Source organism: Salvelinus fontinalis, chromosome 5 (assembly GCF_029448725.1).
Source record: "Salvelinus fontinalis isolate EN_2023a chromosome 5, ASM2944872v1, whole genome shotgun sequence".
NCBI classification, from domain to species: domain Eukaryota; kingdom Metazoa; phylum Chordata; class Actinopteri; order Salmoniformes; family Salmonidae; genus Salvelinus; species Salvelinus fontinalis.
Genome location: NC_074669.1, coordinates 9,941,042 through 9,968,828, shown reverse-complemented (window position 1 = coordinate 9,968,828; position 27,787 = coordinate 9,941,042). Strand labels below are relative to the sequence as shown.

General features: G+C 45.1%; 1 protein-coding gene across 2 annotated transcripts in view; it reads left to right on the top strand.

Moving 5' to 3' along the window:
• The window catches only part of deaf1 (DEAF1 transcription factor), a 29,683-nt gene extending 3,287 nt beyond the window's left edge, over nt 1–26,396 (top strand). Inside the window, exons 3-13 of one of the 2 annotated variants that reach the window (XM_055922367.1) lie at nt 2,384–2,510; nt 3,183–3,329; nt 3,727–3,866; nt 5,557–5,622; nt 5,867–5,911; nt 7,259–7,382; nt 9,277–9,414; nt 24,011–24,285; nt 24,457–24,555; nt 25,190–25,279; nt 25,631–26,396. In XM_055922367.1, coding sequence (XP_055778342.1) covers nt 2,384–2,510; nt 3,183–3,329; nt 3,727–3,866; nt 5,557–5,622; nt 5,867–5,911; nt 7,259–7,382; nt 9,277–9,414; nt 24,011–24,285; nt 24,457–24,555; nt 25,190–25,279; nt 25,631–25,735 — 1,356 coding nt within the window. In that variant the 3' untranslated portion in view covers nt 25,736–26,396. The remainder of the gene's footprint in view (nt 1–2,383; nt 2,511–3,182; nt 3,330–3,726; nt 3,867–5,556; nt 5,623–5,866; nt 5,912–7,258; nt 7,383–9,276; nt 9,415–24,010; nt 24,286–24,456; nt 24,556–25,189; nt 25,280–25,630) is intronic. The other variant, XM_055922368.1, reaches the window with a different exon arrangement.
• The last annotated feature ends 1,391 nt before the right edge of the window (nt 26,397–27,787 follow it).

The following is a 27,787-nucleotide window of genomic DNA, read 5'->3' as shown; positions in this document are numbered from 1 at the left end:
GTGTATATCGTCTAGACTCTAGGACCACTCACTAGGCGTATATCGTCTAGACTCTAGGACCACTCACTAGGTGTATATCGTCTAGACTCTAGGACCACTCACTAGGCGTATATCGTCTAGACTCTAGGACCACTCACTAGGTGTATATCGTCTAGACTCTAGGACCACTCACTAGGTGTATATCGTCTAGACTCTAGGACCACTCACTAGGCGTATATCGTCTAGACTCTAGGACCACTCACTAGGCGTATATCGTCTAGACTCTAGGACCACTCACTAGGTGTATATCGTCTAGACTCTAGGACCACTCACTAGGTGTATATCGTCTAGACTCTAGGACCACTCACTAGGTGTACATAGTCTAGACTCTAGGACCACTCACTAGGCGTATATCGTCTAGACTCTAGGACCACTCACTAGGTGTACATAGTCTAGACTCTAGGACCACTCACTAGGCCTATATCGTCCAGACTCTAGGACCACTCACTAGGCGTATATCGTCTAGACTCTAGGACCACTCACTAGGCGTATATCGTCTGGACTCTAGGACCACTCACTAGGCGTATATCGTCTAGACTCTAGGACCACTCACTAGGCGTATATCGTCTAGACTCTAGGACCACTCACTAGGTGTATATCGTCTAGACTCTAGGACCACTCACTAGGCGTACATAGTCTAGACTCTAGGACCACTCACTAGGCGTATATCGTCTAGACTCTAGGACCACTCACTAGGTGTATATCGTCTAGACTCTAGGAACACTCACTAGGTGTACATAGTCTAGACTCTAGGACCACTCACTAGGTGTACATAGTCTAGACTCTAGGACCACTCACTAGGTGTACATAGTCTAGACTCTAGGACCACTCACTAGGTGTATATCGTCTAGACTCTAGGACCACTCACTAGGTGTACATAGTCTAGACTCTAGGACCACTCACTAGGCGTATATCGTCTAGACTCTAGGACCACTCACTAGGCGTATATCGTCTGGACTCTAGGACCACTCACCAGGCGTATATCGTCTGGACTCTAGGACCACTCACTAGGCGTATATCGTCTAGACTCTAGGACCACTCACTAGGCGTATATCGTCTAGACTCTAGGACCACTCACTAGGCGTACATACTCTAGTCTCTAGGACCACTCACTAGGCGTATATCGTCTGGACTCTAGGACCACTCACTAGGTGTATATCGTCTAGACTCTAGGACCACTCACTAGGCGTACATAGTCTAGACTCTAGGACCACTCACTAGGCGTATATCGTCTGGACTCTAGGACCACTCACTAGGCGTATATCGTCTAGACTCTAGGACCACTCACTAGGCGTACATAGTCTAGACTCTAGGACCACTCACTAGGCGTATATCGTCTGGACTCTAGGACCACTCACTAGGCGTATATCGTCTAGACTCTAGGACCACTCACTAGGCGTACATAGTCTAGACTCTAGGACCACTCACTAGGCGTATATCATCTAGACTCTAGGACCACTCACTAGGCGTACATGGTCTAGACTCTAGGACCACTCACTAGGCGTATATCGTCTAGACTCTAGGACCACTCACTAGGCGTACATAGTCTAGATTCTAGGACCACTCACTAGGCGTACATAGTCTAGACTCTAGGACCACTCACTAGGCGTATATCGTCTAGACTCTAGGACCACTCACTAGGCGTACATAGTCTAGACTCTAGGACCACTCACTAGGCGTATATCGTCTAGACTCTAGGACCACTCACTAGGCGTACATAGTCTAGACTCTAGGACCACTCACTAGGCGTATATCGTCTGGACTCTAGGACCACTCACTAGGCGTACATAGTCTGGACTCTAGGACCACTCACCAGGCGTACATAGTCTAGACTCTAGGACCACTCACTAGGCGTACATAGTCTAGACTCTAGGACCACTCACTAGGCGTATATCGTCTGGACTCTAGGACCACTCACTAGGCGTACATAGTCTAGAGTCTAGACTATGTACGCCTAGTGAGTGGTCCTAGAGTCTAGACTCTAGACTCTAGGACCACTCACTAGGCGTACATAGTCTAGACTCTAGGACCACTCACTAGGCGTACATAGTCTAGACTCTAGGACCACTCACTAGGCGTACATAGTCTAGACTCTAGGACCACTCACTAGGCGTATATCGTCTAGACTCTAGGACCACTCACTAGGCGTACATAGTCTAGACTCTAGGACCACTCACTAGGCGTACATAGTCTGGACTCTAGGACCACATTTGTATTAGATTTTCCAACAACTAATCTGAATAGAAACAGACCGTGGAAAACTAGACCCATATGTGACATCACCTACCCAGCAGCACAGACTGTGCAATGTAATGTTTCTCTCTGATCCTCCATCACATGACAGACTGGCAGGACCACCCTACAGATTGGAGACGGTCTCAATCCTCAGAAGGCCACTCTGATAGTGGTCCACACTGAAGGAATAGTGGACGCAACAGGACTGAAGAACGCTGCAGCCGCCATGTCCTCTGGTATGCACCAGGGAATCTCAATGCGCTCTTGACCTGTATTTTGTACAATACTTTTCATAGAAAGTATTGTATAAAATTCCTACCATCACCAATCATTACTGTGCTGGGAAAGTTGTTGTAATGGGCTTGTAGCCAATAGATAGCAGCATCTGCTTTGACCTGTGTGCTTTTATTTCAGAGATGCCTAACCAAGACAGGATCAATTAAATTATGTCTAAATCTGTATATGGCCTCTGAAATATTGCCTGGCCACGCAGACTCCTTGTTCTGGCCAAATGCTACGCCACGCCCAAGGACGTTACTTTCTTCTCCCCAATGAGTCTGAGTACCTTCCCAACCCTTTACTGAATGTGAACACATTCGGGGCTGTCTGATTGGTCCAGAAACGAATGGGTTGGGCCAGAGTCAGAAAACACGTTGGTAAAACAGCAGGTTGAAAATGTGTCATTGGCTTTAATACTCTGATTGGTTAGAGACGATCCAATCGCTGTTGACTTTGTTTTGTACAACGCCCCTCATGCCCCCCGTCACTACAAACGACTTCAATGACGGCAGTCTCAGACTAAAGTATGTAGTGAACGACAGAGCAGCGGAAGAATTTAGTGAGTTGTCAGGCTATCTGAAATACATTTCAGGTGTCTCTGTAACTTCAGTGTTGTGTGTTGTCCCCAGCCCCCCAGACTCCCTCCACCCCAATGAATCCAGGGCAGGAGAAAGATGGCTCCAAGTACAACTGGGATCCATCTGTGTACAACAACGAGCTGCCAGTGCGCTGCAGGAACACCAGCGGCATGTTGTACAAGAACAGACTGGGCTCAGGTAGGGCTAGTTGGGCCACAAGGTGGAGCTCTTTGTTTGAAGATGAGGACAGCGTTCCTCAGCCCTGGCTGGAAACTGCAGCCACCCTGATGACCTGTAATTGAAGTATCAAGACTGGAGAAATAAATGTGTGAACTTGTTGAGGAGTGGCGGTATAGGGAATAGGGGTGGTTCTCTGGAGTTGATTGTTTTAACAAATCCAGCTGCTAAAAGTTGTCTGAAAGAAGCCATTTTTACAGATGACAGATTTTCTTCCCTCAACTTGAGAATACATGGGTCATGGTGAATGAAGGGGTGAGGATAGTCTTAATAATTAACTATACATGTCCATCTCCATGTAAACAATTGCGGCCGTGTTGTCTTGTCTCTGTTGCCTGTCCAATCGACTGACAACCAGGCGGAAAGGGACGCTGCATCAAGCACAGCAACCACTGGTACACGCCCACTGAGTTTGAGGGCATGTCTGGCCGGGCGAGCAGCAAGGACTGGAAGAGAAGCATCCGCTATGCAGGCCGTCCCCTGCAGTGCCTAATCCAGGTGAGCAAGCCAGTCCACTCAGCCCACAGTCTGTCAGCCGTGACAGGCTCTGATGGTACTGTGCCACCTGCGGCTGGAAGACTATTAAGGGTGTATATAAACAATTAAGGGTATATATATATGTACCCATTTACAGTGGGGAGAACAAGTATTTGATACACTGCCGATTTTGCAGGTTTTCCTACTTACAAAGCATGTAAGCAAAAATCCAGAAAATCACATTGTATGATTTTTAAGTAATTAATTTGCATTTTATTGCATGACATAAGTATTTGATACATCAGAAAAGCAGAACTTAATATTTGGTACAGAAACCTTTGTTTGCAATTACAGAGATCATACGTTTCCTGTAGTTCTTGACCAGGTTTGCACACACTGCAAAAGGGATTTTGGCCCACTCCTCCATACAGACTTTCTCCAGATCATTTAGGTTTCGGGGCTGTCGCTGGGCAATACGGACTTTCAGCTCCCTCCAAAGATTTTCTATTGGGTTCAGGTCTGGAGACTGGCTAGGCCACTCTAGGACCTTGAGATGCTTCTTACGGAGCCACTCCTTAGTTGCCCTGGCTGTGTGTTTCAGGTCGTTGTCATGCTGGAAGACCCAGCCACGACCCATCTTCAATGCTCTTACTGAGGGAAGGAGGTTGTTGGCCAAGATCTCGCTATACATGGCCCCATCCATCCTCCCCTCAATACGGTGCAGTCGTCCTGTCCCCTTTTGCAGAAAAGCATCCCCAAAGAATGATGCTTCCACCTCCATGCTTCACTGTTGGGATTGTGTTCTTGTGGTTGTACTCATCCTTCTTCTTCCTCCAAACATGGCGAGTGGAGTTTGGACCAAAAAGTCCTATTTTTGTCTCATCAGACCACATGACCTTCTCCCATTCCTCCTCTGGATCATCCAGGTGGTCATTGGCAAACTTCAGACGGTCCTGGACATGCGCTGGCTTGAGCAAGGGGACCTTGCGTGCGCTGCAGGATTTTAATCCATGACGGCGTAGTGTGTTACTAATGGTTTTCTTTGAGACTGTGGTCCCAGCTCTCTTCAGGTCATTGACCAGGTCCTGCCGTGTAGTTCTGGGCTGATCCCTCACCTCCCTCATGATCATTGATGCCCCACGAGGTGAGATCTTGCATGGAGCCCCAGACCGAGGGTGATTGACTGTCATCTTCAACTTCTTCCATTTTCTAATAATTGCGGCAACAGTTGTTGCCTTCTCACCAAGCTGCTTGCCTATTGTCCTGTAGCCCATTCCAGCCTTGTGCAGGTCTACAATTTTATCCCTGATGTCCTTACACAGCTCTCTGGTCTTGGCCATTGTGGAGAGGTTGGAGTCTGTTTTGATTGAGTGTCTTTTATACAGGTAACGAGTTCAAACAGGTGCAGTTAATACAGGTAATGAGTGGAGAACAGGAGGGCTTCTTAAAGAAAAACTAACAGGTCTGTGAGCAGGAATTCTTACTGGTTGGTAGGTGATCAAATACTTATGTCATGCAATAAAATGCAACTTAATTACTTAAAAATCATACAATGTGATTTTCTGGATTTTTGTTTTAGATTCCATCTCTCACGATTGAAGTATCAAATACTTCAAATACTAGTATCAAATACTTGTTCACCCCACTGTATATACAATTGTTATATATATATATAATTGTTTAGTAACCAGCCATATGATTGGTTTCTCAGGAGCGTATCCTCAACCCCCATGCCGCGTCCTGTACTTGTGCGGCCTGCTGTGACGACCTCTCGTTGGTGAGTTAATTGACTTTACAGAGACAAAGATGTCGGTGAATCAATATCTTTTGAACATGCCGGTAGCTCAAGGGATAGGATGCCACAAGGGTATAGGTGTAACAAACAGAACTGCTCAGTACAGGCTCTGTGTGCGGTTTGCATGACATGTAGATATTGGTCATCACTTCTAAAGGCCTGGTTGTGAAATTCTCATTTTACATTTTGTCCAATCACATTCTCTTTGTCTTATATTTTCCCCTAGTGTACCAAGGATAGTCCATCTTACGCAGGGGAGAACATTAATATGGTATGTACCATTTATTTATGACATGTATTGCCAGCCATAATGTAAACAACAATGAGCCAATCTTGTGTCTCTGCTAAGTGTTTGATAGTTCTTCCTCTGATCCTGACTATAGCGGGTTCCTGGGCTGGCAGACATAAAGGATAGACTCTGGGGGACTGGTTTATTGTTTGCAAGATAAGGGGAGAAAGGGCAGAGCCAAGCACGAGCTAGCGAGATTCTATTGGCGTGTTTTTGCATGTATTTGCATATTTCTGTTAGGGAATGCCCACTCTGAAGTGCGCGTGTGTATTAGAGCCCTACAGTGGAAGTGTCATAATACCCATAAAACCTAGCAGTGAAACAGGGAAATAGTTCAAATCGTTTGTCCACTATTAATGTTTCCCATAGGGAATTTTAGAAACACTGAAAATATGGGCTGTGTTTTGATAACCATTTAATAAATCTCTCTCGGACAAGTTGACTTTTATCAATATATTCATCTCTATTGACGCTCAGATCCGAAAATGCTAATTAGCATCAAAGTAGACGTCATGTAAGACTACAAATCCCTGCAAGCTCCTGCACATCATCTCTAGCTGACACCTTTGCTAACAGGTATTGTGTCAATTTAAAAGTTGCACAAGACAGTTCACAGAATTGTACATTTATTTAAATGTATTCATTACTACATTTAGCTGACATTAGATGGTTAATCCAGAGATTCTTACCTTTGCCTCGATTCGGCAGTCTCATCCCGCTCATCATGGCATTTGTAGTTCTTTATGATAGCCACATTAGCAGCTAATTAGCGTTTGATTTTGGGGGGGTAAATACAGGTGAATATATTGAATTAATTCACCTTGTTCAGAGAGATTTACACGATTATCAAAACGAAACTCCAGGGTAAGCATACATGAAACACAGACCTTATTTTAAGTGTATCTAAAATCCCCTATGGGATAAATGTAATTGTTGAAAAACGATTGGAACCATTTCCTTGTTTGACCGCTAGGTTTTATGGATATTATGACACATACTGTGGTACTCTATAACTCAATTCGACCTTGCACTCTTAAACTACGCAATTTCTTGAAACTTTGGCAAAGGGTGAAGTCTATAAAAGTTAGTGCACTCTGTTTGTAACAGATTCTAATTTTGGTAACAGAAAACTGTATTGAGATTGAATGTTTAATCGATGAGAAAATGAGCAGAATGTTGGCAAGGTTTCATCTGGCTCCATCTTCTCCTACTTTCCGCCACTAGACTTCCTCTCATCACCATACTTGGTGGTGAGTGGAAGTTGTAAACGGATGCTTCAGGTTTTCCCTGTTGTCTGTGATTATACTTTCCCCTTTCCTTCTGGTCCAGACTGGCCCGGTCAGACTGTTTGTTCCTTACAAGAGACGCAAGAAGGAGAACGAGCAGCCGACCACTCCAGAGAAGAAGGACCTCCCACCGCCCAAGAACATCACACTGGCACCGGGGGCAACATGTGAGTCAGTCTCACTCACACACACTCACACACACTCACTCAAACACACTCTCTCTCTCTCTCTCTCTCTCTCTCTCTCTCTCTCTCTCTCTCTCTCTCTCTCTCTCTCTCTCTCTCTCTCTCTCTCTCTCTCTCTCTCTCTCTCTCTCTCTCTCTCTCTCTCTCTCTCTCTCTCTCTCTCTCTCTCTCTCTCTCTCTCTCTCTCTCTTCTCTCTCTCTCTCTCTCTCTCTCTCTCTCTCTCTCTCTCTCTCTCTCTCTCTCTCTCTCTCTCTCTCTCTCTCTCTCTCTCTCTCTCTCTCTCTCTCTCTCTCTCTCTCTCTCTCTCTCTCTCTCTCTCTCTCACTCACTCACTCACTCACTCACTCACTCACTCACTCACTCACTCACAGCTAAATGAGTCTACTAGGTCAGAGGGAGAAAGATGAGGGGAAATACTGCACAATTTAAACACTTACTCGCTTCCGCCCTTCCCCAAAACACGTGTAAATATTCTGTATTATACTTATGTTAAAATGTCAATTATATTCCACTGAGCCATTTACTTAGTTTTTTTTCTTGCATTTTATTATTTCTTACTGTTGTTGCGTTGTTGAGAAGGAATAAGTAAGCATTTCATTGGTGTATACCATGTTTAACCTGTACATATGACTAATACAACTTTAAACGCACATACTCTTCATATACCACAGACAGACGTTCCGACGTCCTCCCCTTAACCTCTTGAATGACATACATGGGTCCCGTCATTCAGAGGGAAGTCTTTAAATATGTGTTACAGACAAGTCAAAGCACAGGACAGAAGACAAAGTAAATCCTGCTCAGTCATCATCTGTGATTACGTTGTCAAAATGGGACCACAGGGTAGCTGTTGGCACCATTTTGTAAACCCCCCCATAGAGGTTCTCTGCTAGTAGCTAGCACAGTAGTATTCAAAGTCGGGTGGTGGGGGAATTGAGAGTGCAGATTATTTTATAAGATAATACACAAATGTTTTTGAGAAACATCATTTGGAAAATAGATTTCTATTGAGTATATGCATTTATTGGTTGAAATGCAATGAATGGAATGTTATTTGTTGATATGAAAATCTAAATTTACAGACTTTTAGGCTGGCATTAGATTTGGGGTGGGGTTTCCAGAATTTCTGGCCCAAAAATGAGGTCTCGTGAAAAAATGGGGTCCCCGCTGAACAAGTTGGAGTACTACTGAGCTAGCCCATTGAGTGCAACATTATCCCATGGGGAAATTAAGCTTGTCTGTGCCTCAATCCAGCTCTATATTTTCTTATCACTTACAATGGTAATAGTGAGTCTGTTTCCTTTTGTTTATCTTCAATTGCTGTGTTGAGGCAATTGATTTCTATCCTGCTCTCTACCAAAACAGACTCGTCTTTTGAATTGTTTTATTACCAATATAATAGTTTCCACATTTGTTTTAGATCTACTGCATATTGGACCATATCTTTATGACATTGCATTGTTTTTGGCTGTCAATGTTCTGAGACCAGTTTTTATTTTAGATGATTCACAGCTCTATTGGCCGTATAGCCTAGTGGTTAAAGCGTTGGGCCAGTAACCGAAAGGTTGCTAGATCGAATCCCCGAGCTTACAAGGTAAAAAAACTGTCGTTCTGCGTCTAAACAAGGCAGTTAACCCACTGTTCCCTGTCCGTAATTATAAATAAGAATTTGTTCTTAACTGACCTGCCTAGTTAAATAATGGTAAAAATAAAAAGGATATATATATATATATGACATGACACAAAGTATCTTGTCTTGTAAAAAGTTGTTTCCAAGTCCCACTGACCCTGTAGTTGGGGACAATATAAAGCACTCAAATGTTTTTATTCTGAAATCAATCAATGCGTTGTCTTTGTCTTCTTTTTGCACTCCAGTCACAGTGTCTCCGTCAGGCCAGATCACCACATCAGGGACCCTGACCTTCGACCGGACGTCTCCCGGGGACGCCACAGCCCTTCTCTCCGAGGGCACGGCACATGGCGAGGTCTTCACCAGCACAGAAGGTACCTACAGTAGGTTACCACACCACCATCACACAGAAGGTACCTACAGGAGGTTACCACACCACCATCACACAGAAGGTACCTACAGGAGGTTGCCACACCACCATCACACAGAAGGTACCAACAGGAGGTTACCACACCACCATCACACAGAAGGTACCAACAGTAGGTTACCACACCACCATCACACAGAAGGTACCTACAGGAGGTTACCACACCACCATCACACAGAAGGTACCTACAGTAGGTTACCACACCACCATCACACAGAAGGTACCTACAGTAGGTTACCACACCACCATCACACAGAAGGTACCTACAGTAGGTTACCACACCACCATCACACAGAAGGTACCTACAGGAGGTTACCACACCACCATCACACAGAAGGTACCTACAGGAGGTTAGCCCTCAACCATAGTCAGGCATCCAATTCTCGAAGGTCTTCAGTTGAGAGGATATATTACAGAGTCACTCTGGATTAAACAAAGTGGTTTTGATTTAACAGCTGGATCCAAAATGCATAGCTAGCTATTTCCACAAGCAAAGTGGACTCTATAGATGTATTTACCTGGTTTCCAGCGTGCACATTTAACATATTGCCGAAAGCTGGACAATTGTCCTTGAGTCTTCTGCTCTGTGTGTCTGACAGACAGTGAGGGGGGACAGGGTCATATGACCTGTGGTTGGTAGTGAGTGGTGGAATCCCTACTAGACAGGGCTCTGGCTGCCCCAATTACCTGCTGCCTGTCTGTGCCCGGCAAATCAAATCAAATGTATTTATATAGCCCTTCGTACATCAGCTGATATCTCAAAGTGCTGTACAGAAACCCAGCCTAAAACCCCAAACAGCAAGCAATGCAGGTGTAGAAGCACGGTGGCTAGGAAAAACTCCCTAGAAAGGCCAAAACCTAGGAAGAAACCTAGAGAGGAACCAGGCTATGAGGGGTGGTCAGTCCTCTTCTGGCTGTGCCGGGTGGAGATTATAACAGAATATGGCCAAGATGTTCAAATGTTCATAAATGACCAGCATGGTCAAATAATAATAATCACAGTAGTTGTCGACGGTGCAGCAACCACAGGAGTAAACGTCAGTTGGCTTTTCATAGCCGATCATTAAGAGTATCTCTACCACTCCTGCGGTCTCTAGAGAGTTGAAAACAGCAGGTCTGGGACAGGTAGCACGTCCGGTGAACAGGTCCGGGTTCCATAGCCGCAGGCAGAACAGTTGAAACTGGAGCAGCAGCACGGCCAGGTGGACTGGGGACAGCAAGGAGTCATCATGTCAGGTCGTCCTGAGGCATGGTCCTAGGGCACAGGTCCTCCGAGAGAGATAAAGAAAGAGAGAATTAGAGAGAGCATACTTAAATTCACACAGGACACCGGATAAGACAGAAGAACTCCAGATATAACAAACTGACCCTAGCCCCCCGACACAAACTAATGCAGCATAAATACTGGAGGCTGAGACGGGAGGGGTCAGGAGACACTGTGGCCCCATCCGATGATACCCCCGGACAGGGCCAAACAGGAAGGATATAACCCCACCCACTTTGCCAAGGCACAGCCCTCACACCACTAGAGGGATATCTTCAACCACCAACTTACCATCCTGAGACGAGGCCGAGTATAGCCCACAAAGATCTCCGCCACGGCACAACCCAAGGGGGGGGCGCCAACCCAGACGGCAGACACCAGTCTGTATGCACCCCCTATTAATCATCCTATCATAACCCAGGGATGCCCGGGCCGTGTCTGTGTCCTGATTGGTTTGAGTGTGTGTGACGTGCGTTCCGTTCCTCTGTCTAGCTAACGAGCTCCCGGGGGACGCCTCCTTATTAACTAAGCGTCTCTGTCAAGGATACCCGTCCGACCGACGCGCTCCGCTCCCCGTGTGAAAAATGGCCACAATTACCATTTTAACGTTTAACTATTTCGCTCCCCCCTTATTTCCTGTCCCCCATTTGATATTCTCCTATTTATTTGCATCCCTTCGTTTCTTTCTAGCTTGCACTGTTTTTTCCTCTCTTAAAGAATTGCAGTTTGCTCCCCATGGTCTATACAGGATTTTAACCAATTTTGTCCAGAATGACTGGCGTTTGCTGCTCAGTCGCTCTACATTAAGAAGAGGGATTGACCCACGCACTCATCCACCCTCCCTGTGAGCCAGACAGGTATCCAGCAGAATACTCAGCCAGCCGTAATGGTGTGAGCCGCATCCTCTGTGTGACTGCTGCTAATGTTAAGGTTAATGACGATTTCTGGGCTTAATTAGCCATCTGGTTGGCGGGCAGAGCAAAGCACGGACCTGACTAGCGTGGGTTGGTTGGCTAGCCAGTAATTCACTTTCCTGGCCAGTAATGAACTTCTCTAGTTATTTAGTAATGAACTCTGTGTCAGTGGTGGTTCTTCAGGATGGCAGAGAGAGAGTAGACCCTCTTGTAAAGCGACTAGTGCGAAGCCTTGAATGGTAATGCTGTTACGTCCTTGATAGCTGCCTGGCAACCACTAAACAACATGCTGCTCTATGAGGATGGTGGAAGATGTGGTTGTGAAAGCAGAGGTCTCAAAAGATGGAGGTGGATGACATTTCTCTGTTTTGATATTATTGAATAAATTTTTGATGCTGATCCTGCTGTGCTGTGTTGAGTCCATTTCCCAAGTCTCTCAAACATCCCTCCTGTACTTTGTTCCTTCCTTGGTAGGGTACTTATTGAGTAGGGAAATGTCCTAAATAGGTCATATCGCTACCCCCTATGCGGTACTTTCAGAATGAGATCATTGGCCAGAAGTGGAGGAGACTTGTATGGAAAGATATTTAAAAGTACTTTGGTGTAACCTTTAGTTGTAGTCCCAGTTTCTTAACACTCCTCCATCTCCTACCTGCTCACATGTCCTCCAGAAGCCTTTCTTCCTCCCTGCATCGTGCAGATCCTGGTCGCCCGAGGATGACGGTTGTCAGCAGAAGCTGCCTCCGACCGACGCCCCATCCTAATTTAGAGTGCTGCTCTGACGTACTGTCATGATCCCCTTTCTCTCTACATAGGCTCTCACACACACACACACACACCTCTCTTCTCATCGCTCTCTTCCCATCGCTCTCTCTCTCTCTCTTCCCATCGCTCTCTCTCTCTCTGTTCCCATCTCTCTCTCTGTTCCCATCGCTCTCTCTCTCTCTGTTCCCATCTCTCTCTCTGTTCCCATCTCTCTCTCTGTTCCCATCGCTCTCTCTGTTCCCATCGCTCTCTCTCTCTCTGTCCATCGCTGTCCTCTTTCTCCCTGTCTCTCTCTCTCTCTGTCATCGTGTCCTCTTTCTCCCTGTCTCTCGGTCATCGTGTCCTCTTTCTCCCTGTCTCTCTCTCTCTGTCATCGTGTCCTCTTTCTCCCTGTCTCTCTCTCTCTGTCATCGTGTCCTCTTTCTCCCTGTCTCTCTCTCTGTCATCGTGTCTCTTTCCCCTGTCCTCTCTCTCTCTGTCATCGTGTCCTCTCTCTCTCTGTCATCGCTCTCTCTCTCTCTCGTGTCCTCTTTCTCCCTGTCTCTCTCTCTCTGTCATCGTGTCCTCTTTCTCCCTGTCTCTCTCTCTGTCATCGTGTCCTCTTTCTCCCTGCTCTCTCTCTCTGTCATCGTGTCCTCTTTCTCCCTGTCTCTCTCTCTGTCATCGTGTCCTCTTTCTCCCTGTCTCTCTGTCATCGTGTCCTCTTTCTCCCTGTCTCTCTCTCTCTGTCATCGTGTCCTCTTTCTCCCTGTCTCTCTCTCTGTCATCGTGTCCTCTTTCTCCCTGTCTCTCTCTCTCTGTCATCGTGTCCTCTTTCTCCCTGTCTCTCTCTCTGTCATCGTGTCCTCTTTCTCCCTGTCCTCTTCTCTGTCATCGTGTCCTCGTTCTCCCTGTCTCTCTCTCTCTGTCATCGTGTCCTCTTTCTCCCTGCTCTCTCTCTCTGTCATCGTGTCTCTCTCTCTCTCTCTGTCATCGTCTCTCTCTCTCTCTGTCCATCGTCTCTCTCTCTCTCTGTCCCCATCGCTCTCTCTCTCTCTCTGTCCCCATCGCTCTCTCTCTCTCTCTGTCCCCATCGCTCTCTCTCTCGCTCTGTCCCCATCGCTCTCTCTCTCGCTCTGTCCCCATCGCTCTCTCTCTCGCTCTGTCCCCATCGCTCTCTCTCTCGCTCTGTTCCCATCGCTCTCTCTCTCGCTCTGTTCCCATCGCTCTCTCTCTCGCTCTGTTCCCATCGCTCTCTCTCTCGCTCTGTTCCCATCGCTCTCTCTCTCGCTCTGTTCCCATCGCTCTCTCTCTCGCTCTGTTCCCATCGCTCTCTCTCTCGCTCTGTTCCCATCGCTCTCTCTCTCGCTCTGTTCCCATCGCTCTCTCTCTCGCTCTGTTCCCATCGCTCTCTCTCTCGCTCTGTTCCCATCGCTCTCTCTCTCGCTCTGTTCCCATCGCTCTCTCTCTCTCTCTGTTCCCATCGCTCTCTCTCTCGCTCTGTTCCCATCGCTCTCTCTCTCGCTCTGTTCCCATCGCTCTCTCTCCCTGGCTCACCTGGAAACATTCACACAATTAAGCCCTCGGCAAAGATGGATGCCTGGTTATTTTAGGAGCTGCCTAGTGAAGAGAAAGGTAGCCCCTCACCATGGTTGGTGGAGTGGCGTGGAGGCTAAGAGAGATAGTCCACCTCATGTACCAGGCTGTTTCTGGGATTTAGTGTTTGTGTTTTCCCCCCGGTTATTAAACAACTACTCCCCACGGACTGGCAGAATCCTTTTTTCCCTTTAACATGTCTGATGAGCCCGACGCGAATGATTTTCTGCTTTCTCGGGATCAGGCCCAGATTCCTGGGATTTGCGTGAAGAGGAGACAGAGCAAAAGGGGCCAGAGGGCGGGCTGCCTTCTGAGAATTCATAGGCGATTGAATAAACGTCCACTTCAAATGTATTTATATAGCCCTTCTTACATCAGCTGATATCTCAAAGTGCTGTACAGAAACCCAGCCTAAAACCCCAAACAGCAAGCAATGCAGGTGTAGAAGAACGGTGGCTAGGAAAAACTCCCTAGAAATGCCAAAACCTAGAAAGAAACCTAGAGAGGAACCAGGCTATGAGGGGTGGCCAGTCCTCTTCTGGCTGTGCCGGGTGGAGATTATAGCAGAACATGGCCAAGATGTTCAAATGTTCATAGATGACGAGCAGGGTCAAATAATAATAATCACAGTAGTTGTCGAGGGTGCAGCAAGTCAGCACCTCAGGAGTAAATGTCAGTTGGCTTTTCATAGACGATCATTAAGAGTATCTCTACCGCTCCTACCACTTCCTTACATTCTGCTAGAAACCGTGCAGTCTTTGGAGAATAGAATATCTACACGGAAGATTAAACTACCAACAGGACATTCAAAACTGTAATATCTTATGCTTCATGGAGTCATGGTTGAACGATGACACTATCAACATACAGCTGGCTGGTTATACGCTGCACCGGCAGGATAGAACAGCGGCGTCTGGTTAAACAAGTTGTGGCGGACTACATATTTTTGTAAATAACAGCTGGTGCACGATATCTAAGGAAGTCTCGAGCTATTGCTCGCCTGAGGAAGAGTATCTCATGATAAGCTGTTGACCACACTATCTACCTAGAGAGTTTTCATCTGTATTTTTCGTAGCCGTTTACATACCACCACAGACGGAGGCTGGCACTAAGACAGCAGTGAATGAGCTGTATTCCGCCATAAGCAAACAAGAAAACACTCACCCAGAGGCGGCGCTCCTAGTAGCCAGGGACTTTAATGCAGGGAAACTTACATCCGATTGACCAAATTTCTATCAGCATGTTAAATGTGCAACCAGAGGGAAAAAACTCTGGACCAGAGAACACACAGAGACGCATACAAAGCTCTCCCTTATCCTCCATTTGGCAAATCTGACCATAATTCTATCATCCTGATTCCTGCTTACAAGCAAAAATAAAAAAGTGGTCAGATGCTAAGCTACAGGACTGTTTTGCTAGCACAGATTCCTCCAACGGCATTGAGTAGTACACCATATCAGTCATTGGCTTCATCAAAAAGTGCATCAATGACATCGTTCCTACAGTGACCGTACAACCAGAAGCCATGGATTGCAGGCAACATCCGCACTGAGCTAAAGGCTAGAGCTGCCGCTTTCAAGGAGCACGACTTTAACCTGGAAGCTTATAAGAAAACCCGCTATGCTCTCCGACGAACCATCAAACATGCAAACCGTCAATACAGGTCTAAGATCGAACATTACTACACCGGCTCGTCGAATGTGGCAGGGCTTGAAAACCATTACAGACTAGAAAGGGAAGAACAGCCGAGAGCTGCCTAGTGACACGAGCCTACCAGACGAGCTAAACTACTTCTATGCTCGCTTCGAAGCAAATAACACTGAAACATGCATGAGAGCACAAGCTGTTCCGGAAGACTGTGTGATCACGCTCTCCGCAGTCGATGTGAGTAAGACCTTAAAAACAGGTAAACATTCACAAGGCCGCAGGGCCAGACGGATTACCAGGACGTGTACTGCGAGCATGCGCTGACCAACTGGCAAGTGTCTTCACTGACATTTTCAACCTTTCCCTGTCCGAGTCTGTAATACCAACTATGTTTCAAGCAGACTACCATAGTGCCTGTGCCCAAGAATTCTAAGGTAACCTGCCTAAATGACTACCGACCCATAGAACTCACGTCTGTAGCCATGAAGTGCTTTAAAAGGCTGGTTATGGCTCAAATCAACACCATCAGGTTGAGAGCTTCTAGTCCCTTGGTGTCCACATCACCAATAAACTAACATGGTCCAAGCACACCAAGGCAGTCGTGAAGAGGGTACGACAAAACCTATTCCCCCTCTGCAGACTGAAAAGATTTGGCATGGATCCTCAGATCCTCAGAAGGTTCTACAGCTGCACCATCGAGAGCATCCTGACTGGTTGCATCACTGCCTGGTATGGCAACTGCTCGGCTCCCGACCGCAAGGCACTACAGAGTGTAGTGCGAACGGTCCAGTACATCACTGTGGCCAAGCTTTCTGCCATCCAGAACCTCTATACCAGGCGGTGTCAGAGGAAGGCCTTAAATTGTCAAAGACTCCAGCCACCCTAGTCATAGACTGTTCTCTCTGCTACCGCACGGCAAGTGGTACCAGAGCACCAAGTCTAGGTCCAAGAGGCTTCTAAACAGCTTTTACCACCCCAGCCATAAGACTCCTGAACATCTAGTCAAATGGCTACCCAGACTATTCCCCCCCCCCCCCCCTTTCTTTACACCACTGCTACTCTCTGTTGTCATCTATGCCTAGTCACTTTAATAACTCTACCTACATGTACATACTACCTCAACTAATCAGTGCCCCCGCACATTGACTCGGTATCCCCTGTATATAGTCTCGCTATTGTAATATTACTGCTGCTCTTTAATTACTTGTTTTATCTCTTATTCTTATCCATATTTATTAACTGCATTGTTGGTTAAGGGCTCGTAAGTAAGCATTTCACTGTAAGGTCTCCGTAGACCTGTTGTATTCGTCGCATGTGACTAATAAGGTTTGATTTGAACTAATTGCCCGTCGCTTCAATTACTTGAATTCCATTTTTCCCAACGCACTGTTTCTCTAGAAAGAATTTTAAATAATTCAAGACAGAAATCAAGTCGGGACACTGGGCTGAAGGAAGTTGTAGTTTCCATTAAGCAAATTTTCATCCTAGTTCAGCACAGAAACATGGTATTTAACTAAATGACCATAATCCATTGCATCTGTTTTTGATACACTTTTACACAGATCGCATGAGAGAGGAATGTACACAACACGTCAGGCAGCTCTGCAGCAGGCTAGCCTCGCTGAATAGGATGACTAAAGACAGATAACGTTAGATAACAGATAACGTGGTCTGGCTGACTGTTACTGCCTGGTTGAGAAGATGACGAATGAAACGAATGGGGAAGGCTTGGGCGAGTTGCTGTGGGGGGCGCAGTGCTGTTGACCGGGGTAGGGGTAGCCAGGTGGAAAGCATGGCCAGCCGTAGAAAAATGCTTATTGAAATTCTCAATTATAGTGGATTTATCGGTGGTGACAGTGTTTCCTGTCCTCAGTGCAGTGGGCAGCTGGGAGGAGGTGTTCTTATTCTCCATGATCTTTACAGTGTCCCAGAACTTTTTTGAGTTTAACGAATGAAAAATAATAATGTCCTCAAATAATATTTAAGTACAGGACGGAAATATTATTATTTCATCGTAATTTACTATTTTTCCTTTGTCTACCCAATGTGGACCTGACGGAGATGAAGGAATATTTTGTTTTGGCAATTGAATTTTGGCTTTTTTTTTGGCTTTGCAAGTTCAATTAAAAAGCTCAAAAAAAATTCATTATGCATTTAATAAAAAAATTAAAAAAGTGAAATTGAAAACGTATTTTTTAATAAGCGAAACCGAACCGACCTCAAAAAGCTCAGCAATAGTACACCTTCATTTAGTACTGTGAGAAGGCAAAAGTGTATAGACCGAAGCACTCTGTCTGCCTGCCTGCTGTCTTTGTTTAGTGGATATACCAGGGCTCTCCAACTCTGTTCCTGGAGAGATACCCTCCAGTAGGTTTTCAATCCAACCCCAGCTGTAATTAACCTGATTCAGTTTTTCAACCAGCTAATTATTAGAATCAGGTGCACTAGTTTAGGGTTGGAATGAAAACCTACAGGTAGCTCTCCAGGAACAGGGTTGGAGAACCCTGGTATAGACTGATGCACTCTCTGTCTGTCTGGCATGCTGTATTTTTGTTTTCTTTGTTCTCTCTGGCCACCTAGTTAGGATGGCACTGTACTGTCTGTTCTAGAGTCCTCTTCTCAACCCCTGATGCATCTCACTGTCTTTTCAAGTGAACAATGAGGAACTAAGTTTGTTGAGGGAGTTATTTCTCTCCTCTCCTAGGAGAGTGCTTCGGACTTTTATTCCCTCGGCAGTGGAGGCTATGGGGTGTTGTGCACCTCCAGGACATTGATCCTCTAATCAAGGCTTTACAGGTGGAGATCACAGGTGTCACTCTTCTCAGGAGTCTCTCTCTAGCAGTCCCTCTCTTTCTCTCTTTAGCTCTTGAATTCTCGCACACTCACTCTCTCACACTTTCTCTCTCCTCTTCCTCTCACACTTTCTTTCTCTTCCTCTCACTCTCTCGGTCTGTCTCTCTTTCTCTTCCTCTCACACTTTCTCTCTCTTTCTCTTCCTCTCACTCTCTCGGTCTGTCTCGCTTTCTCTTTGCTCTCATTCTGTATCTTTTTCTTTGACTTCCACATATTTCTCACAGTTTCCTTCACTTTCTTTCTCTTCCACATATTTATTTATCTCGTCTCATCCCCATCTTTTTATAGCTCACTTTCCTATAGTTATCTCGCTTGCTCTCAAGCTCTCGCTCTCTTGTTTGCGCTCTTTTTCTCTCAGCATCCTTATATAATTCTGTATTACGATGCCACAACACAAACAGGCCGTCCATCAACACAGCCGGAGTCATTGTCTCAGTGCTCTGGAAACTGCATACAATCAGTCTGTTTGCAAATATAGCCTTTTGTCTGTAGCCGTGCTGTGTGCGAGTGCATTGATGTACTCCCTGCAGATCTCTTTTACTCAAGCGTACACCCACACCAGTGTGGTTGGTGCCTTTTAAGATGAGGTCGATTTTATTTATTTATTTATTTATAAATAAATAAATAATATGAGCATGGTCTTATTTCTATTACAACATATTGGATTACTGTCATTCATTTTCCATTCACCCAGTTCAATGTAACAGTGACAGGTTAAGGCTACTTGAAGTTTCCCAATACTCATCATGAGGTTGCTACAACCTAGCCTATAAATTAAAGTTTACACAGTAGGTGCACACAGGTCAAGATAAAAATTTGAGGTGACAGTGACACATTCAATATCACCTTGCACACTCTCGCCTGAATCTAGCTGATCTAGGGTGTAATCATTAGTCCAACAGTTGCAAGAGTTTCTATTGAACAAATTCAGGTATGTTTATACCCGTTTTGTTCCGTTTGCTTCCGCTTAAGAAAAGTTTTTCAACAGAGTCAGCGGAATGAATACACCCCTAATCATATGCAAGCAGTTCACTTTCATAGAAACATACAAACAGCTCGTTGTATTCCTTCTCGCATCTACGCGCTCTCCTCCTCTCACCTTTTACTGCACTACACATCAGCTTTTTGTGACCAGGCCTTCATATCATAACTGCTACACACTGCCTACATCGTTGTCACCATATTAGCTAAAGTAACGTCATAGTCAATATAGCTAATAGAACTAACACGTTAGTAAACCTGCTACAATCATGCAGTACAGTGTAAGCAGTTTAACGGTTACACCTGCGGCCCCGGTGGCAATAATTTAGTAAAACCAAAAGCTTACCTTGACTTGAAAGAGTTCCAGTGTTTTGATATTTATAGCCAGCTAGCTAACATAGCATCCCTCTGTTTGAGCCGGGTGTTTGAGTAGGCTAAACTAGCTACCTGCATTTAAGTGAGAAGAGAGAAAATTAGGAAATATCTTGCTCTCTCTTTCTCCACCTTCATTTTTGAAGAAATTAATTTGTTAGCAGTAGCATATGCTTTCAGTACTAGGTACATGTTAGTTCATGCTGCAAGAGCTCTGATATATTGGAGGATGTCCTCTGGAAGTAGTCATAATTACTGTGTAGGTCTATGGAAAGGTTTGAAAACTGAGACTCCTAGGTTTTGTATTGAAGTCAATGTACTCGGAGGAGAACGGAAGCTAGCTGTCCTCCAGCAACACCATGGTGCTACTCTACAGAGTGCTGCTGAGTCTACTGTAGACCTTCATGGCTAAACAATTTGTTTTAATTATTTGTTGATGTGAATATATTTAGTATAGTTTTATCTAAAAATTATAACTTTTTAAAAGTTTCGCTTTGAAAAATAAATAATTCACTGAGGAGGATGGTCCTCCCCTTCCACCTCTGAGGAGCCTCCACTGACACACACACACACCTTGTTTGATAGGTGGAAGATGTTAGCTGTCTGAAGGGGGAAAACCTTGTTTTGAATGAACAATCACAAGCTTGCATCACACCTGGTGATGTGACATGATGGGTCTGGTCATTGTTGATTATATTTCCTTGCTCAAATGAATGTCCTCTTTTCCACCCCATGCATTGTATATAGAGTGCATTCGGCAAGTATTCAGACCCCTTGACTTAATCCACATTTTGTTACATTACAGCCTTATTCTGGAATTTAAATGAAATGTCTTCCTCATCAATCAACACACAATACCTCATAATGACAAAGCGAAAACAGTTTTTTAGAAATGTTTGCACGTTTATAAAACGGATAACTCATTTACAGAAGTATTGAGACCCTTTGCTATGAGACCTGAAATTGAGCTCCGGTGCATCCTGTTTCCATTGATCATCCTTGAGATTTTTCTACAAATTGGAGTCCACCTGTGGTAAATTAAAATGATTGGACATGATTTGGAAAGCCACACACCTGTCTATATAAGGTCCAACAGTTGACAGTGCATGTCAGAGCAAACACCAAGCCATGAGGTTGAAGGAATTGTCTGTAGATCTCAGAGACAGGATTGTGTTGAGGTACAGATCTGGGGATGGGTACCAAGAAATGTCTGCAGCATTGAAGATCTCCAAGAACACAGTTGTTCTTAAATGGAAGAAGTTTGGAACCACCAAGAGTCTTCCTAGAGCTGGCCGCCCGGCCAAACTGAGCAATCGGAGGAGAAGGGCCTTGGTCAGGGAGGTGACCTAGAACCTGATGGTCACTCTGACAGAGCTCCAGAGTTCCTCTGTGGAGATGGGAGAACCTTCCAGAAGGCACTATTCCTACGGGGAAGCATGGTTGTGGCAGCATCATGCTGTGGGTATGTTTTTCAGCGGCAGGGCCTGGGAGACTACACTGCATAGTGACACACAAAGTGCATTCGGAAAGAATTCAGACCCCTTGACTTTTTCCACATTTTGTTACATTACAGCCTTATTGTAAAATTGATTAAATAGTTTTTTCCCCCCTCATAAATCTACACACAATACTCCAAAATGACAAAGCTACAACAGGGTTTTAGAAATTTTGCAAGTGTGTGTGTGTGTGTGTGTGTGTGTATGTATGTATATATATGTGTATATATATATATATATATATATATATATATATATATATATATATATATATATATATATATAATGAAATATCACATTTACATAAGTATTCAGACCCTTTACTCAGTACTTTGTTGAAGCACCTTTGACAGGGATTACAACCTTGAGTCTTCTTGGGTATGACACTACAAGCTTGGCACACCTGTATTTAGGGAGTTTCTCTCATTCCTCTCTACAGATTCTCTCGCTCTTTCAGGTTGGATGGGGAGTGTATGACTGCATGCATGGTGTGTGTTTGTCTGTGTCTTGAGCCTCATGCTGTGTGTGTGTGTGTGTGTGTGTGTGTGTGTGTGTGTGTGTGTGTTAGGGCTCATGTGATGTATGTGATGACGCTTGTTGCTCTCTCTCCTTCCATCTCCCTCTCTCTCCCTCCGGAGTAGATGGGGCTTCTTTGTTTAGACTGCTGTTGCTCTTTGTCTGTTCTGCTGTGCTCTCTGGTACAGTTGGAGGAAGATGAAAGCCCACTAGTGATTTATCTCTCCAACGGTGTGCTGCTTGGTGGGGTGGAACCCTATGATTATTAAACCTTTCCCTCAGCCACAGCCACAGACCAGTGGAGGCTCCTCAGAGGAGGAAGGGGAGGACTATCCTCCTCAGTGAATTTTATAAAAATAAAAATTGTAAAACATTAGTTATCCTTTTTAGATAAAACTAAACTAAATATAATCGCGTGCCACCAAATACTTGATTAAAACATGTTATTTTGCAAAGAAGGTCTACAGTAGCCTCAAAAGCACTCTGTAGGGTAGCACCATGGTGTAGCCGGAGAACATCTAGCTTCCATTCTCCTATGGGTTCATTGACTTCAATTCAAAATCTAGGAGGCTCATGGTTCTCACCACCTTCCGTAGACTTACACAGTAATTATGACAACTTCTGGAGGATGTCCTCCAACCTATCAGAGCTCTTGCAGCATGAACTGACATGTTGTCCACCCAATCAAAGGATCAGAGAATTAATCTAGTACTACAAGCATAAGCTACAGCTAGATAGCACTGCAGTGCATAAAATGTGGTCAGTAGTTGACTCCAAGAGAGAGAGACAATAGTTTAAGTTTTTAACAGATTAATTTATTCCAAAATGAAAGGGACGCAAGAGAGAGAGAGTGTCTTTTTTTTCAGGGTCACTTACTTAGCTAGTAAATGCAGCTAGTTAGTTTAGCCTACTGAAACACCCTGCTCAAAGAGAGGGATGCTATGTTAGCTAGCTGGCTATATTTTCCCAACACAACACTGGAACAGTCAAGGTAAGCTTTTGGTTTTACAAATGTATTGCCACCGGGGCCTGCCGGTGTAACTCTCACTGACTGTACACTGTAACGTTACTGCTTGATTCTATTGGGTTTACTAACATATTTTTTAAAGTGAACCTTTTATTTAACTAGGTAAGTCGGTTAAGAACAAATTCTTATTTACATTGACGGCCTACCCCGGCCAAACCCGGATGACGCTGGGCCAATTGTGCGCCGCCCTATGGGACTCCCAATCACGGCCGGATGTGATACAGCCTGGATTCAAACCAGGGTGTCTGTAGTGATGCCTCAAGCACTTGGGAGCCCCGAGTGGCACAGCGTTAGTTTTATAAGCTATGCTAACTATGATGTTACTTTATCTAATATGGTGAGAACGATGTAGGTTGTTGTTAGCGGTTTTCTTGGAAAGTTTTTTCCCGCCTGGTCACATACAGCTGATGTGTTGTGCACTTAAGTCCAAAAGCGAAGGGAAGAGGTGAGAGGAGGAAAGTGCATAAACGCGAGAAGGAATACAACGTGGCTGCTATGAAAGTGAACTGTGTTTAAGTGTGAACAGGGGTGTATTCATTCTGCCAATTCTGTTAATACTTTTCTTAAACGGAAGCAAAGGGAACAAAACGGGGATAAACATACCTGAATTTATCCAATAGAAACTTTGCAACTGTTGTACTTGTCTCTCGACCTGTCTGCACCTATGTTGTAAATGTTCATTCATATGCTAGGTTGTAGCAACCTCATGATGAGTATAGGGAAAATTTGAGTATCATGAAGTAGTCAACCTGTCGCTGTTAGGTCAGGAGTTACTAGGTGTGGGGCGATCAAGGTTTGAGGAAGGGCAGCTATTGTTGGGGTTGACATGATTTCAGAAAGTAGTTTTTCCCCTGATTTATATCTGGCTTACATATTAATTGGACGGGCCTAAAATTTTTATCAATCGCTATTATCAATAAATACACATTTAAATGCATAAATTTGTTTTCTGTCAAACAATGTATTGATTTGTTTTTCCATCAAACATTCTATGCATACCAATGCCCTTATTGAAAGTATATTGGTTCATAATCCATATTCTACATTCCTTGCCTCAAATAATTTAGAAATTATTAATGAATACTCTCATTAAACCTTTCCATTCCAAACGTACAATCTAACCCCTCCCTCCCTCCCTACAGTGTTGACAGCGCTCCCGGCACTGGCCATGGCCCCCCAGGCCAAGGTGGAGTCTCCATCCTCATCCCCCTCCCCGGGGCTGGTGAACGGGGGGCTGGAGGTGTCTGGGGTCAGGGAGGGCCAGAGGACATGGCTTTACCTGGAGGAGACGGCCAACAGCCTGCTGAGCACGGTGCAGCAGCTCAAGGCACTGATCGACCAGGCCAAGCAGGCCTGCCACTGCCAGGCAGGCCAGGATGCCTTCAGCCAGGACAAGATCCACGGCAGCAGGAAGGAGGTGAGGGGACTGGAGGAGACCCTGGTGGTTAGTCCAGGGTCATGGTCATTAGGGCACAATGTAGTGAAAAGTTTTCGCACTGTAGCATTTTCTTCTGGGTGTCTTGAGGTGTTGTTGTTCTTTTATAATGAATTTTAGTTTGACTTCTATTTGCGGTCTTCCCTCCTGCAGTGTACACTCACCCAGCCCTTCCAGAGTCAGATATCATTCCAGCACCCAGACGACCCAGAGGGGAAGAGAGGCTCAGAAATCACTGAAATCATCATCAAGGTACATGGAGAGACCTCTCGCTCTCTTTCTCTCTCATTTTCCCTCTCTTTCTCTCTCTCTCTCTCTCTCTCTCACTCTCTTGGCTGTGTTCCATTCAGTCCATTAAAGAGAAAAATCCTCTTTTTATCCAGGTCTCCCCCTGGAGGATAAAACTGTCAGAGCTGGTTGAAATATCACACCTGCTACTTCACACACATAAACAATATAGTTACGAGAGAAACAAACAACCTTGAAGCCACATGACTTCTCCCACCTGAGAGCATTTGTTAGATAGAATGGGGGAAAGGGAAATGTAACCCTGGTATCATATCAACAAAAAAGCCAGCGGTGACATTTTGTGCCTCTTGGTTCCCCTGGAGAAGCAATTTGTGGGTTGTTGTGGTGTTTGTCTGTGTTTGGTTGTAAGGAATCACAAGTGGGCTATGCCGGTTATATGTCAGAGGGAATGTCTCAGGGGAACTTGTGTATGTGCGTGGTGTGGTAGCGCACTATGGGGCTGAGTAACAACAAATCAAACCTCTTCTATCATGCTAAGTATGACCTGCGCTATCTGATTTCCAGTTCATTTTCAAATCAATTCTATCCCTTTTTTAGATTGTAATTCCATTCCATTCTGTGACTTTCTCTCCCACAGCAAATGTGCGTGAACTGTGGACGGGAGGCCATGAGCCAATGCACGGGATGCCACAAGGTCAACTACTGTTCCACCTTCTGTCAGAGAAAGGTAAGACTTAACCCTCTACAGACCGTGGCACTGAACTAAGTTGTCAGGGGTCGTGTCAGCTCGGCTAAATTTCGCTAAGCGTTCTGCAGGGCATAGAAGGTCTCTTAGGACCCATGAACATGTCGTCAAGTCTGTTGATTGGATCACAGCCCACCACCTTCCCCACTACTGATCCCTTGTCAGTGGTGGGGGTGTGATTCAATCAAACAGCCTACTCTTAGGAACCAAAAACAGGCACAATGAGGGCAAAACATTACTTCCTGAAATTGTGTCGAGATTGAATCGCCCCCTCAACTCACCCACCACTGACCACTTGTCTCACTCCTTTAGTCTGCCTTATTCTTGTTGCAGGACTGGAAGGAGCACCAGCACAACTGCTGCCAGACCAGTGGGGCTGTGGCTGTCCAGGACGAGGTGCCCATGTCAACCATAGACATGGACAAAGTCAAGGTCTAGCAGGTATAGACACTGAAAACAGATTCTGTAAAAACAGCAAAGTTCTCCTTTCAATACCTTGGAGACTTGAGCATGGCCTCTCATTCAGAACTCAGCCAGCTGGAACTTAAGTGCTGGTGCTGCTCTTTTGAATACATCAAAGATAGTTGCTAGACTTTGTCATGTCCCCAGAACATGCATTTGATGATAGCTGGGATTTCTTTTACACCAAACAGAGGTTTTGCAGTATGCTATTACATTGTCTCCTGTCTGAAGAAATAGATGTGAAGATTTTGACTCCTGAAAACACTACATTACACCCCGGGAATTCTGTCATTGTGTTTCCTCTAACAAATGCAGCTCCGAGGCCTGTGTGCTTCAGATGATCAAGTATTTGAAGAGTTGTGTTTGCTTCCCTCAACAGACACTGGTGTCTAGTTCGATTTGTAGATGTATCCTGGAAACCAGACGATTACTGAATGACTGTACATTTCAAATGTAGTCCACTACCAGGGTTTAAAAACACAGAATGCCTGTTGCCGAAAAAAGACTTGCTCTAACAATACATGTATTTTATTGAATATGTTTGATGTATTACATTGGCTCTGTCCTACCTTGAATGGAGCAGGACAGGCTGGTAAACAACAGTAGGTTCTATATAAAACACACAATGACAAATCAATGACCTTGTCGATTGTCCTCTTGCTTGTTCCCAGTGACTGCCTGCTGTGAGAGATTACGGGATGTAATGACCTAAATAATTCTGCAAAGTCACATTGATATGTCGTGACTCTACTGAGAATTTCACACGGCTTGTCATTTTAACTGATTTTTATGTAACTTGCAACAAACCTGCAAACTGAAAATGCATTTCAAACCAGCTTGCTTTGGGTTTGACTGGGTGAAAATATGTTTTGATTACATTGCAACACAGCAATACAGTCAATGCATTTTCAACACATTTTTCATTTGTACATTTCCACAAGGATATTGGCTTGAGACTTTGCCTTGAGTCAGGAGGTCATGCAGGGCAAGAGTTGTCTGACACATAGGCAACTGCCATCCACCCACCCACTGTCTCTGTGGACATCATCGTTAAGTGTGTTACTGCCATGGTTATTATTTAATGGATGGTGGACATTAGTGAGATTATCTGAGCTTTTCTCAGTGATAGCTGTCAACTGCCACACAGCTGCACTGCTGTGGATTAATCCAGTGGATTAAAGCTGTCAGGTGACTGGAGGAGGGGAGGATGTGTGTGCTGCATGCAGTACGACCCGCTATCTTTCTGTGAAGACCAACAACATCACTACTCACCGGAGAACTAGTATGAAAAATGAGGGTCAATTTGAGCAACAGCTACCTGTCCAAAAGAGGGTCCATTACATTGATAAATTGAGACTGCTGTTCAGGGATTGGAAGAGTTTTGAGACCCACAATGACCTACCCAACTTTCTGGGGGAGTCCTCCAGACTTCCTGTGGCCTCTGGAGTCAGTAATCACAGTAAGCCCAACAACCAGGTTTTTGGGAATGAAAGGTTAACGTTATCCAGTATATTACTTTGACAGGTACATCCGTTTCAATGTTTCAGATACAGAGGTCAGTCATGTTCTCTTGTGAGGTCACCTCGATACATGCTGTTGTCATCAATGAATTCTCTCACTCTCCCCTTCTGTTCCTCGTTTAGTTAGATTAGAGAACTAACCAAATAGACTCATGGAAGAAAAATGTTCCTTATGCAATGGAGCACTGCACAATGACCTCAGCCTCAGCTCTCCAACACTGAGCAGACAGCCTTGTCTTGTCTGGCGTTGTAATCCCCTGCATCTGTCAAACTCACGTGTCACTCTCCGTATCAGGCATGAAATTACTGCTGCTGTACCGCACCGTGGCTGCCCAACCACCGCTGGGCTGAGCCTGTGTCCAGGGCACAGGGAGGGAGAGTGGAAGGAAATTAACAGTGGTTCTAATCTGATGCCCTGGACTGAGAGCCACTCTGTTGCGTTTGTCCCATTTGGTATATTTGACAAGGACTTCAGCTGCAAGGAAGGGGAGAGGGTGAAGGGAGAGGT